The sequence below is a fragment of the Leptopilina boulardi genome, unplaced genomic scaffold (assembly GCF_019393585.1).
Source record: "Leptopilina boulardi isolate dan_hultmark-lab unplaced genomic scaffold, ZJU_Lbou_2.1 LbouV2_48, whole genome shotgun sequence".
In the NCBI taxonomy this organism is placed as follows: domain Eukaryota; kingdom Metazoa; phylum Arthropoda; class Insecta; order Hymenoptera; family Figitidae; genus Leptopilina; species Leptopilina boulardi.
This window is the reverse complement of record NW_026137992.1, coordinates 556689-573069: the sequence shown is the minus strand read 5'-3', so window position 1 is coordinate 573069 and position 16381 is coordinate 556689. Positions and strand designations below refer to the sequence as shown.

The following is a 16381-nucleotide window of genomic DNA, read 5'->3' as shown; positions in this document are numbered from 1 at the left end:
ACATTCCCACATATATTTAATTATTTCTGCATGCATCAGTTAACTGGGGGAAAAGTACTAAAAGTGGTTGTAAATATCATTTCAATATATATATATGTATAGATAGTAGAGAAGAGCAATGAAATTTTCAGGCCATCTCTATAAAATCATAGACGCTGAAAGCTTTTGTTGAATAAATAAATTTAACTTGTGCGTGGTTATAATTAAAAATCGTTCACGTTACAGAAATAGAATTTCATATATATGAAATACCAGTTCATTTACTTTATCACCTCACGTTGACGTTGTATTAAATAAATGGAAAGAGTAAATCAAGATTTACTTCAGTAATAATCATACACAAGGTTTAATTCAGTCAGGTATAATTATTTCATAAATGATTTTAAAGATATCTTTGAAGGAATCCCAGGTGAAAAAATTAACGTTACTAACGTTACTAATGTTACTAACGTTAGTACCTATAAAAAAATTAAGAGTTTCTAAAATATATTTTCACAGAAACTTTGCCACTACTTTCCCATTACCACTTTCACTTCCACTTCCACTTAAACTTTTTATAATTTTCATTCCCATTCCTATTTCCACTTCCAGTTTTTTATATTCATTGCCACTACCACTTTTTCTAATTCTCATTTACACTTTCACTTCCACTTGTTCCAATTTTCATTCCCATTTCATCTTCCACTTTTTTATTTTCATTACAGTTTTTTTATATTTTCACTCCCACTTCCATTCCTAATTTTTTAAATTTTCATTATCACTTTCACTTTTTCTAATTTTCATCCATGGTAATTAAAAAAAGTGGAAATGGTTGTGTAAATGGAAATTAGAAAGAGTTTTAGTCGAAATGGCAACAGCTAATGAAAATTAGAAGTGGAAAAAATGGGAGTAGAAGTTGGAATGAAAATTAGAAAAAGAGAAGTGGGAATAAAAATGAGAAAAAGTGGAAGTGGTAATGAAAATAAAAAAGTGAAAGTGGAAGTGAAAATGGAAATGAGAATTAGAAAGAGTGGAAGTGGAAATGGAAGTGCGAATGAGAATTAGAAAAAGTGAAAGTGGAAACGGTAATGAAAATAAAAAAAGTGGAAGTGATAATAGAAATGAAAATTATAAAAAGTGCGGGTAAGAACATTAAATACTTCCTGGTGGTCGATTTTCGACAAGTTTCTGCAAAAATACAATTTAGAAATATTTTCTTAATTTTCTATAGGTACTAACGTTAGTAACATTATTAACGTTAGTAATATTAGTAATGTTAGTAATGTTAATTTTTCTACCTGGGAACGTTTTCTTGAAAAAATATAATAAAAAGAAAATGATCAAATTGCAGAGTTTGATAAAAAAAAATAAATTCGAAAAAATATCTTCTTCGACGAGACATTCGAGCAACTATCGTGAAGGGCGCAAACGATGATAGAGAAAGAGAGAGAGAGAGAGGTGGGTGAGAGTCTGCAGAAGTGATGCAGAGTAAGTAAATTTTTCGGTATTTTGTAAGAGAAGCCGTCTGGAAACGCCTAATGGTTTCTCGAGTGTTTGCGCTTATTTTTAGTGATGCGCTCGAAGCCACGAATTTACCATATCTATAGATATGAAAAACGCAAGACAAGCCAAGATTTTACTCTCCACTCTGATGCCATAATGGTTCAATCTTTACTTTTTATTTTTATCAAAAAAAAAAAAGGATAATACATCACAAACATTATGAAATTTTCGAAAATTTATTTTACTGCCAGTGAATAATAATTTCTCAAAAGAAAAGATTCGCTTTCAAAACTATATAAAAAAAAACCGAACATAAATTTTTTTTTTAAATTTTATAATAAAAATTTATTTTTTATAAAAAATAAAAAATTCCGAAAATTCGCAATTATAGCTTCCAGTGAAGAATTTTCATTTAGAATGAAGTATCGATGTGCCAATTCAGCTTCCCACTCTCATATGTATTTCGTTTACATAATGTAAAAATAGACTAAGGAAATAAATAGACTCGTCAAGTTGGTAGAAAATTTCGTCCATAGTGCAGATTGGAGGAACAACCGTCTTTGTCACGAACACGCATTTTCTCATTCTTTCTTTCTCGTTTATTCTCTCTCCTTGTCTTGTTGTTTTTTTTTCCTTTTTTTTTCTCCTCGTTCTTCCGGTAAAACGTTTTACTACCCACAGGAGCTCTCTCGCGTCTGCACCGTGAAAATAAGTTTCGGGCTCTAGACTGGCCACGAGGGGCGCGGTCTGTGTTTGCTTTGCCGGCCGTATAAGAGTTCGTCGCGCAATTCCTATTTTCCGCGCTTGATCTTGCAGGGACAAATAAAATTTTCTCATTTTCCCGTTGCTCTCCCTCCCTTCTTCTTATGCCACCTATCCGGAAAAGTCGACCCCGGAGAGAACTACTATACAAACCTCTCTCTCTTTCTCTCTCTCTCTTTCTTTCTCTTTCCATTGTCGTCGTTGTCGCATCGCGCGAAACGAACTTTTGCCCGATCAAACTTTTTCAAAGTGGAACTTTTTTTCCAGCCGCCGAGACCTATTCAATTTTCTTACGGTGAGTTCGATCATCTCCTATCCACGATCTTGCATCGTTCGAACAACGTTCTACGTGAAAATTCAATCTAAGTTTTTTTCTCGTTAACGCCCGATAAAAACAAATTTCCTCTTCCTATTTTTTTTTTTTTTTTTTTTTTGCGGTACGAGAAAAACGCTTAATATTTTAGGGTAATTTCATAACAGATAAAAGTTTTTCTTTAAGAAACAAAGAAACATTTCTCTTTTCGCTAAAAACAAATTTGAGACATAAATTATTCAATGGGTGTATCAAACTAAACCAATACCTCAATTCCAATTCCATCGAAAATAGAAGCAAACTATATTCTTTTACTTTTATAAAACTTTTTAATTGAATTTTGATAGATCGAATGAATTTCCATTAGAATAAGATAGACGTACACTTCATTAAATAAATTGCAATTTAATAGAGGCGACTGTTTGACTTTTCTGATTGGATCGTCCTTAGGGAAAATGGTAATTGGAGATGGTTGTATCTAAAGAGAGAAGCAGGGGGGGGGAGAGAATAGAAAACGATTCGTCAATTCCGATTTTCCGATAGCCTTTCATCAAACTTCTGATTACTCGGCCGCGACAATAGGTCCCTTTCAATTTCCTTCTTTCTGAGCGCTGAATGCACGAAACGTGCAGCCCCATTCACAGGTTAATATCGGGGCCGATAGTTGTCTGCTTCGTCCGTGATTTGCATGACAATCGTACAGTGGAGGCGACTCGAGACTACGGTACCATCATCAGCGTGACGGTGACGCTGTCCTCAAAGGGAGAGATCTCCTGCAGTATATACAGAGAGAGAGAGAGAGAGGGCTCGTTCAAGCTTTTACCAAAACCTCCCTCCCTCCCCCCATTTTCGTTTCAACTCCCTTAAACCACCCCCGAACCGTGGCTGGTTGCCACGCCCTGTGATGTTAAGAGCCTAATTAAATTCAGTCTGGGCACTCTTACCAAGCACAGCCCATTGTTCATTAAGCGGCAGATCAAAGCGATATTTCTGTAATGCAGTTTCTTGTTGCCATTCTCTTCCAAAAAGAGAAAATGAAACTAAATCGCCTCGTGATAACAATTTTTTTCATAAAGTATCAGTTTCATTTAAAAAAAAAAAAAAACAGAGTCGAGAATTTACACACCACGAGAAATTTAAACTTATTAAAAAATTATTTCAATTTTTCTCTCCTTGTCTATCATTTGTAATAGAATTCGAATTTATGAGATTTTTTTTTCTCATGTACTGACTACGAAATTAGACGTAAATCTTACGAAATTTAATAAAATTTTAAAAATTCGTCACCCATATTGGATCCGCCATTTTGAATTTTGTAAATCTGACCTCAGATTCGGTATCAACGATCCCAAAAACCCCTAGACAGCAATTTTCAATAAAAACTAAGAAAAAAATTATTAATTCGTCCGCCATTTTGAGTTTCGAAAATTTGACCACAGATTCGTAATTAACGACCCTAAAAACCCCTAGATATCAATTTTTAGAAAAAACTAATCAAAATTATAAATTCGTCCGCCATATTGGAACCGCCATTTTGAATATTGTAAATCTGACCTCAGATTCGGAATCAACGATCCCAAAAACCTCTAGACACCAATTTTCAATAAAAACTAAAAAAAAATTATAAATTCGTCCGCAATATTGGAACCGCCATTTTGAATTTTGTAAATCTGACCTCAGATTCGGAGTCAACGAACCCAAAAACCCCTAGACACCAATTTTCAATAAAAACTAAAAAAAATTATAAAGTCCGCCATATTGCATCCGCCATTTTGAATTTTGAAAATCTGACCACAGATTCAGAATCAACGATCCCAAAAACCCCTAGACACCAATTTTCAATAAAAACTAAAAAAAAAATTATAAATCGTCCGCCATATTGGAACCGTCATTTTGAATTTTTGTAAATCTGACTTCAAATTCGTTATCAACCGCAGTTATGTAAGATTTATGTCAAATAACATTTACATTAGGTAAAATTCACAAAATTTATGTAAAGTACGTTTTATGTTAAATTGATTTTATTTTAGATGGAATTTAAGAGTAGTTTATGCATCTCAATAAAAATAATTCAATGAGATAATCGTTTAAATTAATGTTACTTTAGAGTCTATTTTTTTTTTACTTTTTCAGATGTTTAAAACTCCATCTTCATAATCATAAACAAAAACATCGTAAATGGAAATGCTTTTATTGTTAATTAATAAACTAATTTATTTTAATTACTTCTGCTTCAAATGATTAAAGCTCGTATAACTGCCATTGGCAACGTTGTTTAATATTAAAGGAAAACACTCATTTTTTTTATTGTCAATATATATGAACGTTCTGTTTTAAACATAATATATTCGACAATGACCTTTTTTATATTATACGAACAGTGAATAATCAATTTTTCCGGTGCAAACCAAATTTTATTGATATTTTATATATATATATATATATATATATATTAAATTACTATATTATATATTATAGAATAATTATAATACAAAAATAATATTTCTATTAATTTTAATTAAAAAAAAAAAAAAAAATAGAGTAAATTATTTGTGAAATTTATTCCTCTTACCACAAGCTCTTCATAAAGATAAGAAATATCCGGATAACAAACGAAATCAACCATGATTGCTTTGTAAATAATTCCAAAAGTATCGTTTTAACTTTTCCTATACAATAACTTCACAGGAAAATAAAACTAACTTTCCTTATCACAGAACCACTTTTAAAAAACATGAAACACGAATTTTCACAACTTTGTCAAAGAAACTGAAATAACTTCCCTCGCGAAAAAAAAAAAACAATTCTAATGAAACTTTAAGTTTATGATCGATCGTCAATTCCAAATGATCGGAAACTTTTTTTTTTTTTGGGAGAATAACGGGGGAGGGAAAATTCCCGATATAACGTTTCTGTATTGTATGAAGTTATCCAAGGGGGCTTTTCACTGCGCAGGATTGAAACACTTCCTTGCTTGCGATATACACAATCACATACACATATACAATCAAGCGCGAATAAAATTTTCCCAAGCACACTTTGATAACAAACAAATATTTGAATGACGTAATTTTTTTTTTTTATTTTAAATAATTCACTTGTTCTCCGGAAATGTATGTTTCTTTCTCTCTCTCTTTGGACACAAAAATAAAGAAATACAACATTCAACCGGCGATGAAAACGTCCATCCAGGACTCGCTCATAATTTACGAAAGACGAGAAGAAAATAGGAGGGAAAAAAAAAATGTAATCAGCGGGGTCGCCTTTCCGTTAACTTGGAGCAGAACGATCTGGTGAAATTCCGGAGTGATCCTGCGAACTGGGAAGAGGGAGTCCACGAGGCGCGCACGAGGATGGCGTGAGGAGACTCGCGAAATAGGAAGAGAAGGACAGAAGTGAATTTCATACGGGATAAAATGAGACCAACACGATGAGTGGGAGTATGAGAAGAGCGTTGGCAGAAAGGGAGAGTGAGAACGAAACTCGCGCTTGCGAACGAAAGCACGAGGGAGCGTAAGCTCGTCGTCAGTCGACTCGTTTCTATCGTACTCATTTTCAGGGCCGTACTTTATTCTAATTCGCAAAAACAATTTCTTTAATTAAAAAAATATATTCAATTCAAAATTAATTATTATTTTAGATTCAATTTTTTAGAAATTAGTTAACGTATTCTTTTAAACATTGGAATTTTTTAGGTTTACGATTTGATAAACAATTTCCAGTGACGAGAGTCGAATAATTACAATTGACTTTAAACGACCTTCAGTGATTTTAAGTGCTTTTATTTAACAGCTGACTTTAAGAGACTCCAAATATAACTTCAGTGACTTCAACTTTCTTCAGTAGACTTTTGGTCTTCTTGCAGTTGCCAACTTCAGCGATTTTAACTTCCAGTTCTATTATCTATCTTCAAACAGCGTTAGCTAACTTCTAAACTACAGTTACTTCAACAACTTCTGGACAATTTTTCAACAGTTATTTACGATTTTTTTATTTCCTTTTTTTCTTTCTGTTTTTATAAATTCAATGCAACAATTGTTTTACTTTCTCAGTAGCGAAAGTATTTTCCAAAGAGATAAAGTAAATTTATCTAAAAATATTATTTTATATTGAGAATATTTGAATTAAAAAATATATATATATATATGGTTTTAGAACTTTAGTAAAAAAAAATGCTAACTCTATTTATCGAAAAAAGTTTTATCACTAAAAGAAATTGAAACACCTATGAAAGAATTCTACAATATAAAGAAGACATTGTTTTCAGTGGTATGAAAAAAAAGAAGATTACGATCTTGAAAAAAAAAGATGAAAAAAAAAAACTATACCTAGTTTTTCCAACGGAGTTTCTTCCCTTTATACTACTGTCATGAAATTTACCGTCTTCGATGTTATTAACACGCGTTTCTTAGTATTGCACGTGTGCCTGTTATCCCACATAGAAGCGTGCGGGCAAAAAAATAAGAGAATTCACCCTCAGGGCAAGGAGAAAAGTCACGGCCAACCCCGCGATAAAAAAGAGTTCTTTCGCAACAACGATCTCTCTCTCCCTTTTAGAAAAAAAAACAACCCTTAGATCGAGAAAGTAGATATAATAAAGTGTGTGTGACTGTTTTGTACTTTTTCGGGGGATTCGAAAAAGAAAAGATCTCGTGACCTTTACCTTTATCAACCAATATTAATCGAGGGTAGCACATTTATTGCTATCGATATATAAATGATTCAATTCATTTTATTTAATTGAATTTTTCCTACAATTATTTTTAAATACTATTTTTCGAAAATCTTAATTACAATATTCATTAGAATAATTTCTATAGTGGCGAAAAATGGTACTACTGAAGCCACGCCCCTAACGGACATAACCTTAATTATGTCACATAATCTCAAAAATTAATTTTTTTTGTTCAGAAATCTAAATACTTTATAGATTCAAATAGTTTTTAACTCACAGTAAACTTGGTTGTATCTTTTTCTATTGCAACGTTTTGATGCACATAAGTTATATCAAAAAGAGATCGTTTTGTGTATCATTTTTAGAAATGATACACGAAACGGTCTCATTTTTTGATGCAAAAAATTTAATCAATTTATATCAATCATGGCCGAATTGAATCGACTCAAAATTAAACGAATTTTTTTCAGATATTTTGGTAATAGTACAATTGCGGAGACCATTTCACTATTTAATTTGAAAATGAAAATAACAGAAAATCAAAGACAATGTGCAATTCGATAATTAAAAAGTGACAGCTTATAAACATAACCTAAAATGCATGAGAAAAAATTTGTCGATAAAATCAATATAGCCGAGCTTTTTAGAAGGTAGATGGCAGTTTTGCTTTTTATAAAAACTTTTAGGAAAACTGTGCTAATGATGAAAAAGGAGAAGAATTTGTAAAAAATGAAAGTATTATAATTTTGTGTGGTATGCTTTGCATTTAGAATTTTCACAGGCGGTCGACATACTGGAAATTGTGAGCTTTTCTTATATATAAGGTCCCGGGTGGTACACAGGTGCACGCAAAAGTTACAAAAACTTCGTTAGGGAGGAATTCAAGCGATTCCCGGACCGAGCACACGCCGATCTCCGGTCGAGGGGGTTTTCTTTGCCCATTCCCTCACGATGTTGCGTCGACTCTCTTTTCAAACAATTCTCCAACTCTCCAATAAAAAAGCTTTAACGTCACTTTTTTCACATCAGCCAGAGGTCAGTTTTGTTGATATATTATTCTTTTTATGTAAATCGGTAAAATGAAATATTTTTACGCTCCCTTTTGGGCTAACTTCAATGTTAAATATATATATATATATATATATATATAGATGGTCACTGTGTATGATGAATGTCTCTCACGGTCTGTGCATTTCTTCAATTTCTCGGCAGTTTGCCACTCCAATTACACCCTCGTAAATCGGCCTTTATTTGTCAACCCTGCGCAATTCGAGACCCTCTGGATTTTGTAGCTTTCGTGCTTTATCGCACTTTATCGCGCGCGCCTCAAGCCTTAAGCACTGTCGTCTTAAGTTAAAGGGTGTTAAGAACCTCGAATTAATGCATTCGAGTCAATGAAAATTGAAATTGACTTCAATATATATATTCTTCAAGGAATTAGGTAACCAGTTATTCGAATACAAATTTAATAATCACAAGCCTATGCAAAATTTTACTTGTTGCCAGGTTGTCTGTCAATTTCCAAAGTTTTCGTTGTAATTAATTCGAATATGGGGACAAAATCTTTCCATTACTTTCAATTTTGGAGTCGCTGATAACGAATTTGAAGTCTTATTTTCGAAATTCAAAATGGCGGATCCAAAATGGCGGACGATATTCTAAGAATTGACTAGATTCGCTTGAAATTTGCTACTTTGGAAGTTTTGGGATCGCTGATAACGAATTTGAAGTCGGATTTTCGAAATTCAAAATGGCTGATCCAAAATGGCGGACAAATTTCTAAAAATTGACTAGATTCGGTTAAATTTTGCTACTTAGGGGTTTTACGGATCGCTGATAACGAATTTGACGTCGGATTTTCGAAATTCAAAAAGGCTGATCCCAAATGGCGGACAAATTTCTAAAAATTGACTAAATTCGCTTGTAATTTGCTACTTAGGCGTTTTTAGGATCGCTGATAACGTATTTGGAGTCGGATTTTCGAAATTCAAAATGGCTGACCCAAAATGGAGGACGAATTTCTAAAAATTGACTAAATTCGCTTGCAATTTGCTACTTAGGGGTTTTTAGGATCGCTGATAACGAGTTTGGAGTCGGATTTTCGAAATTCAAAATGGCTAACCCAAAATGGTGAACGAATTTCTAAAAATTGACTAAATTCGCTTGTAATTTGCTACTTAGGGGATTTTAGGATAGCTGATAACGAATTTGGACTCGGATTTTCGAAATTCAAAATGGGTGATCCAAAATGGCGGACAAATTTCTAAAAACTGACTAGATTCGCTTGAAATTTACTAATTTGGAAGTTTTGGGATCGCTGATAACGAATTTGGAGTCGGATTTTCGAAATTCAAAATGGCTAACCCAAAATGGTGAACGAATTTCTAAAAATTGACTAAATTCGCTTGTAATTTGCTACTTAGGGATTTTTAGGATCGCTAATAACGAATTTGGAGTCGGATTTTCGAAATTCAAAATGGCTGACCCAAAATGGCGGACGAATTTCTAAAAATTTACTAGATTCGGTTGAATTTTGCTATTTAGCGGTTTTTCGGATAGCTGATAACGAATTCGACGTCGGATTTTCGAAATTCAAAAAGGCTGATCCCAAATGGCGGACAAATTTTTAAAAATTGACTAAATTCGCTTGTAATTTGCTACTTAGGCGTTTTTAGGATCGCTGATAACGAATTTGGAGTCGGATTTTCGAAATTCAAAATGGCTGATCCAAAATGGCGGACAAATGTCTAAAAACTGACTAGATTCGCTTGAAATTTGCTACTTAAGGGTTTTTCGGATCGCTGAGAACGAATTTGAAGTCGTATTTTCGAAATTCAAAAAGGCTGATCCAAAATGGCGGACAAATTTCTAAAAATTAACTAAATTCGCTTGTAATTTGCTACTTAGGGCTTTTTAGGATCGCTGATAACGAATTTGGTGTCGGATTTTTGAAATTCAAAATGGCTGACCCAAAATGGTGGACGAATTTCTAAAAATTGATCAGATTTTCTTGAAATTTGCTACTTGAGAGTTTTTCAAGTCGTTAAATATGAATTTAAAATCAAATTTAAAAAATTCGTATTTAGCGATCTCTTTTTTATTATTTTCAACTCTTGAAAATTTCATTTAGTAGTTTTATAATTAATTGAAAGGAAAGTTTGCAAAGTAAGACGACAAATTTTGTTGTTTGTCTTGTTTCAAGTTTTCTTTGAAAGTTGAATTAATGAAATAAAATACGTACAATTCTCGCGAGTGAACCTCATAGTTCTATATATATATATATATATATATATTTGAAAGGCACACCTCAGGCTATAACTTGGATAGGCAGTGGAGCCTTCAAAAACATGGTGAGCTAAACCGAACTCTCGCGTCATCCTAGTGCAAAGCAATAACAATGCCTTTGGGCAGCATTGCTGAACTTAGCCCATAATATTGCCAACCACACAAGAGCGTGAATTACATCTATATTCTCAAGAGACAAGAGGTCTTGTGTTGTATTTTATCAAAACAGAGATAAATTTATTCAAAACTATAGATACTTGAAAACTTAAAGCTGCATTTCAAATTGTGCCTTCTTTATAAATAAAAACGTAAGAATTATTTAAATTTTAAAACTGGATATCACGAGGAAATTTACTACCTATAGTGAAAAAATATATCACAGAGTCTGTTTCAGAGACAATAATTATTGATATTGCGCACTTATCATCTTTATTATATGCAAATAAACCCCTTTTTATGAGACATAAAGAAAAAAAGTTTCATTTCGCTTTGATATAAGTTTAATAAAAAAAAAGGAAGTTGTGATTGGTTACGATATAAATATCTAAGTGTGTGCGCGTGTTCTTTATGGTGATAGCCAGACAGGTACTTTATCGCGGATGCTGCTGAGACTTAAAACGCGTTATACTTCTTCCGTCACCTTTCTTCTTCTTCTTCTTCTTTTTTTTTTTTTTACTGTTTATATATCGGAACTGGCACACCTCTATCTATCGAATCATCGATCTTCCGACACTCTCACGTTGTAAAGCATAGCGGATTTATAACGGTGGCGCGCCTCTCATAGTTTTACGAGCGAGCAACACGATTGGCCAGCGAGCTTGGGGAATTTATCGACGTAGGATTAACTACGCAGTTGCGTGATCGCCCCCTCCCCCCTTAATTCCCTATCGGGACTCTGGACGATTCTTATCCACAGAGGTGTAGAGAGGGCTTTTGATCGAATGTTCGCGTGTTAAGCGAGGTCATCGCGAATCTTTTGCGCGCTTCAAGTGGATTACTCCGTTTAGAGTCCGTACTTCCGTCCCGTACACCTGCATCCGCATGTCTTACGAGGAAATTAACTTAATTAAGAAATTACTGCAAGGAAAAAAAATATTTATCTGAAACAGCGAAAATTTTCACTAGAATAGAGAAAGATTTAACTAAAACAAATAAAACTTGTTCAGAAAAAATCAAAATCGGTAAATATATATAAAAATTTTCCATCGATAATTTTGAAAATTATGTGTTCTACAACAAATAAAAATGAAGATTGCGGTAAAGAAGAAAGAACGTTTGAGTTGAACATTCTCGCTATACGATAAAGCTTTCCAGATTTAATTCCCCGTTTATTTATCTTACCGCGTTTGCCTCACAAGTTCTGAACACGCGTATATAGTCTAGACCGTCAATCTAACATTTACAAACTGCCGCAAATGTTACAGTTCCATTGGCGTACATTTAAAACAGGAAATGCCTCTGACAAACAAAGATCTCTTGCAATTATTCCAATTTGCAATATATTATTGTCTTTAGAGCAACAAACGAAATGGTAAATTATTTTTGTTAAAACCAGAAGTGACCTACATATGAGCGCTACTAAATTTACATTATTTTGAAATTTTGCCTACAAAAATTTTACATTTAATCGTAAATTCAAACAGATTTTTCCCAATCATATTTAATGAGATTTTATCTATAATGTAAAAAAAAGAAGGAGTTTGACCCAATTGTATATTAAAGATATAAAATGACTGTGAAAACGAAACATCTGTTTAAATAAAATCAATAAAAAGTTTGATTAGGTCAGTAATCTTATCGGAATACATTGTATGATGCTAATAAGAATATTATTTTTATCGTGCCATTAAATAAAAAGAAAAAAAAATTATTTTAGAAAATTTAAACTGAAACCTGGTGCTTCTACTAAAATTACATGTGTGAAACTTGGAAATTCTGGTTTTACACAAAACCCTCTTTACTTTCCATGAAGTTGAACAATTTGAAGCTACAGTCTCTAATTTCTGGAGAATTTAATTTCAAATTACATTTGTATTAAAAGATTTTTATTCAGAGAAAAATATATAATATTCGACATTCAATGTATATATTGATTAAAAAAAAAAATCTTTATCTGGAACTTTATTTAGAGCAGCAAAAACTTTCGCTGTTTCAGGTGAAGATTTTTGTCAGCTGAATAAATGGAGAAAAACTTTTTCAGTGGAAAAAATCGATTTTCAATGAAAATGCCAAATCACAAATATATACCAAAAAGACCGTTTACACAGTGCAGTAATTGAGAATTCCGGAGTGGAATTTAAGAGACTTCTGTTTTGAACAACTTTAGATTCTTCCAGTCTGTTTGGTATGTACACGTCGAGTGTACACTGTACTGGCAGCGAAATCGAAACAATGGATTCCCCATTTCGATGCAGCACCAGTCGCGCGGCAGTGTGCTTCCGCATTTCCATGTGTGTAAAATGCGTTGGTTTCGCTTATATATATATATAGAGTAAACTATATACATTCGTCGGCCCTCTTCATAAAGTCATAACTCAAGCGAACCCCCGGCGCATCTCTCGGCATAACATTTAAAACGATTTCCGCTGGCAGCGGTGCCAAGACCATAGCAGTGTTGTTTCGGGGATAGATTAACGAAACATAACGCCAGTAGTCGTAGGGACTTCCAAGGGGTAGCTTGGATAATGGGACGGGGCGTGTTGGCACTGCTTTGGCAGTTAAGCAACGTTCAGGTCCGAAACTAGTAAATTTTGGAGCCCCGCTTTAACACCACAACCCGCCATGAGTATCTTCCTGCGATATTTATATATATATATATGTGCCTTCCAATTGCTTTTTTATATATCGGTAAAGGATTCATTTTTTATTGTTCCATGTCGTTATATATAAAGTTTTATTTATTTATCATATTTATATAACAGTTTGTATAACGTCCAGGATAAATTCATTTGCGATATGAAATAAAATGTAACGAGAGTAGTAAAAAAAAAAAAAAAAGTTATTGATGGTCCAAACTGCACCCAAATTTGATGACAGATTTTAAATATTCAAAATGGCGGATCTAAAATGGCAAACAAATTTCTAAAAATTGACTAAATTCGCTTGTAATTTGCTACTTAGGGCTTTTTAGGATCGCTGAGAACGAATTTGAAGTTGGATTTTCGAAATTCAAAATGGCTCATCCAAAATGGCGGACGAATTTCTAAAAATTAACTAAATTCGCTTGTAATTTGCTACTTAGGGGTTTTTAGGATCGCTGATAACGAATTTGGAGTCAGATTTTTGAAATTCAAAATGGCTGATCCAAAATGGCGGACGAATTTCTAAAAATTGACTAAATTCGCTTGTAATTTGCTACTTAGGGGTTTTTCGGATCGCTGAGAACGAATTTGAAGTTGGATTTTCGAAATTCAAAATGGCTCATCCAAAATGGCGGACGAATTTCTAAAAATTACCTAAATTCGCTTGTAATTTGCTACTTAGGGGTTTTTAGGATCGCTGATAACGAATTTGGAGTCGGATTTTCAAAATTCAAAATGGCTGATCCAAAATGGCAAACAAATTTCTAAAAATTGACTAAATTCGCTTGTAATTTGCTACTTAGGGGTTTTTAGGATTGCTGATAACGAATTTGGAGTCGGATTTTCATAATTCAAAATGGCTGATCCAAAATGGCAAACAAATTTCTAAAAATTGACTAAATTCGCTTGTAATTTGCTACTTAGGGCTTTTTAGGATTGCTGATAAGGAATTTGGAGTCGGATTTTCGGATTTTTTTTGATGACAGATTTTAAATATTCAAAATGGCGGATCCAATATGGCGATAAAATTATTTTAATTTGATCAGATTCGCTGGAAACTGATACAAATTTAAAATTTCATCAAATTTGGATTCAGCTACTCCAAAAACCACTGGGTAACAATTTTCAAGCAAATCTGAACAAGTTTGAAATATTTTTAGAAGCCATATTGAATCCGCCATCTTAATTTTTGAATTCAAGGGAATTTTTTTTTTTTCATGTAATTCTCCCGAGAATGGGGTGATTAATACCGTAGTATCGAACCTTTGTTGTTATAAAAAATACGAATCTATTTTTTTTAAGTTTTTTATAGTTTTATCAAATTTTTATAATTTGATTACAATCGACAAATATATCACTTGTGTAGCTTTAGGATAAAAAAAAATCCTCAAATAATGTTTTCTATTTCAATGAAATAGTAATAAATTGATTTCGACCATGTTCCATGTTGTAACATCGTTATACAAAATTCATGTAAAATTTTACTTTGATTTTTTTTTTTTGTAGAAATACTATTCATGTTGGCAATACAAAAAAAAACAATAGACAAATTTCCATAGAAGTTCTTTTATATTTTGTGTATCACGTTTGTTCAATTAGTCGAAATAAATATTTATCTCTAAATTGGAAAAAAAAATATTGCACAACAAACAGAACTTTGATCTTAAATCCACTTACATGTATATATTTATAAGTAAATTTTAGATCAAAGTCATGTTAGTAAAGAAAATTGATATTTTTTTACCCCTGAAACTTTTTGGCTAAATAAAAATATGCCAGCCCTGGCATTTGCCGAAACATGGAAGTAGAACGAACCACCCCCTACTCTAACTTTTCTTCCTAACTACCCTTTCGGCGTTAAGAGATTAACTTGTCGCACAGAGCTATTTTAATATTCGTAGCTGTGTTGAGATAAGTGATGGGCACGATACTAAACAAGCAAAGTCCTTGGAAATATGTATGAAACCCATTAATATTATTATTATTATTTGTCTGGAAAAATTGTCCAAGATAATTTCATGAAATAAATGTCAAAAATAGATTAAAATTTTTTTTAAATTATTTTCCTATATTCTTTTAGTATTTTTACATTTTGAAAATAATTTTCAAACGAAAATTTAAAAAAAAAATTCAAATCTATCAAAATTAAAAATGTTCTCCATAAAAAAAAAACAAATTGGAAAATTTAAATACAAAAACGAGTATAGAGATATTCCATAGTATTTATTTAAATTAAATAGATATATAATAGATTTTCAGATTAATCAATTTACAATATAGAGCAGTTTCAATAACTTTGAGAATTTAAATGTGAAATGCATTTACAAATCAATCGTTTTCAAGAGAAAATCGTTTCTCTTTGAAAATTCGCAGGATTTAATATATATCAATGTTCAAAAGCTTTCAATTTTCAATGAGTTTATTCTCAGTGTGCTCTATTTCAACTCAAAAAAAAAAAAAAAAAAAAAAAAAAAAAAACAATGAAATCTAACCATTTTAAAATTAAAAGCTTTTACACTCGCAACTTTATATAAACCACTTTTGTTTGTAATTTCTCAATCAAACATTATTATTTACCTATAGCAAACGTTTTCAAAAGAAATGCAACGAATTTACTTTATTAAGCTTTTATATATATAGGTTTCAAACATTTGCTGAATTTCGTAGAAAAAAAAATAGACAAAATTTAACCAAACAAGTTAAAATATTTTTTCATCTATTTTTTACCTCCAGTTAAAATTAAAAAAAAAAAAATTTTTTTTTAATTGTATAAATATTGGTGTGTGAAAATTTTTGGAAAACTCTTGAAAACGGCAGTTGTACGCGAGGCAACATTCCACAACTAAAACTTTAATCAGCAAAAAAGTTTCACCGACTCATGTGAGTCACGATAACAATGAGAAACTTACCCCTGGTAAAGTCCGCTTCTCATGAAGAACGTTCTGGGCGCTGATTGCACTGTCACGAGTATAGTAGGTCAAAAACGCGCACCCTGAAACATACAAGTACGGGAGTTCGTTAACGACCGCATTGTTACTTAATTACATATTATTCATTAACCCC

General features: G+C 32.3%; 1 protein-coding gene across 18 annotated transcripts in view; it reads right to left on the bottom strand.

The window, feature by feature from the left end:
* LOC127289609 (CUGBP Elav-like family member 4) overlaps nucleotides 1-16381 on the bottom strand; it is a 596519-nt gene that overhangs the window by 533054 nt on the left and 47084 nt on the right. For 7 of the 18 annotated variants that reach the window (XM_051317658.1, XM_051317654.1, XM_051317643.1 and 4 more), the window contains one exon: nucleotides 16228-16310. Coding sequence is in view for 10 of the 18 variants with exons in the window: in XM_051317652.1 (XP_051173609.1) it covers nucleotides 5130-5183 (54 nt within the window). In the remaining 8 variants the exon portion in view is untranslated. Of the gene's footprint in view, nucleotides 1-5129; nucleotides 5616-16227; nucleotides 16311-16381 lie in introns of those variants that run through there. The other 11 variants (XM_051317639.1, XM_051317650.1, XM_051317640.1 and 8 more) reach the window with 6 other exon arrangements.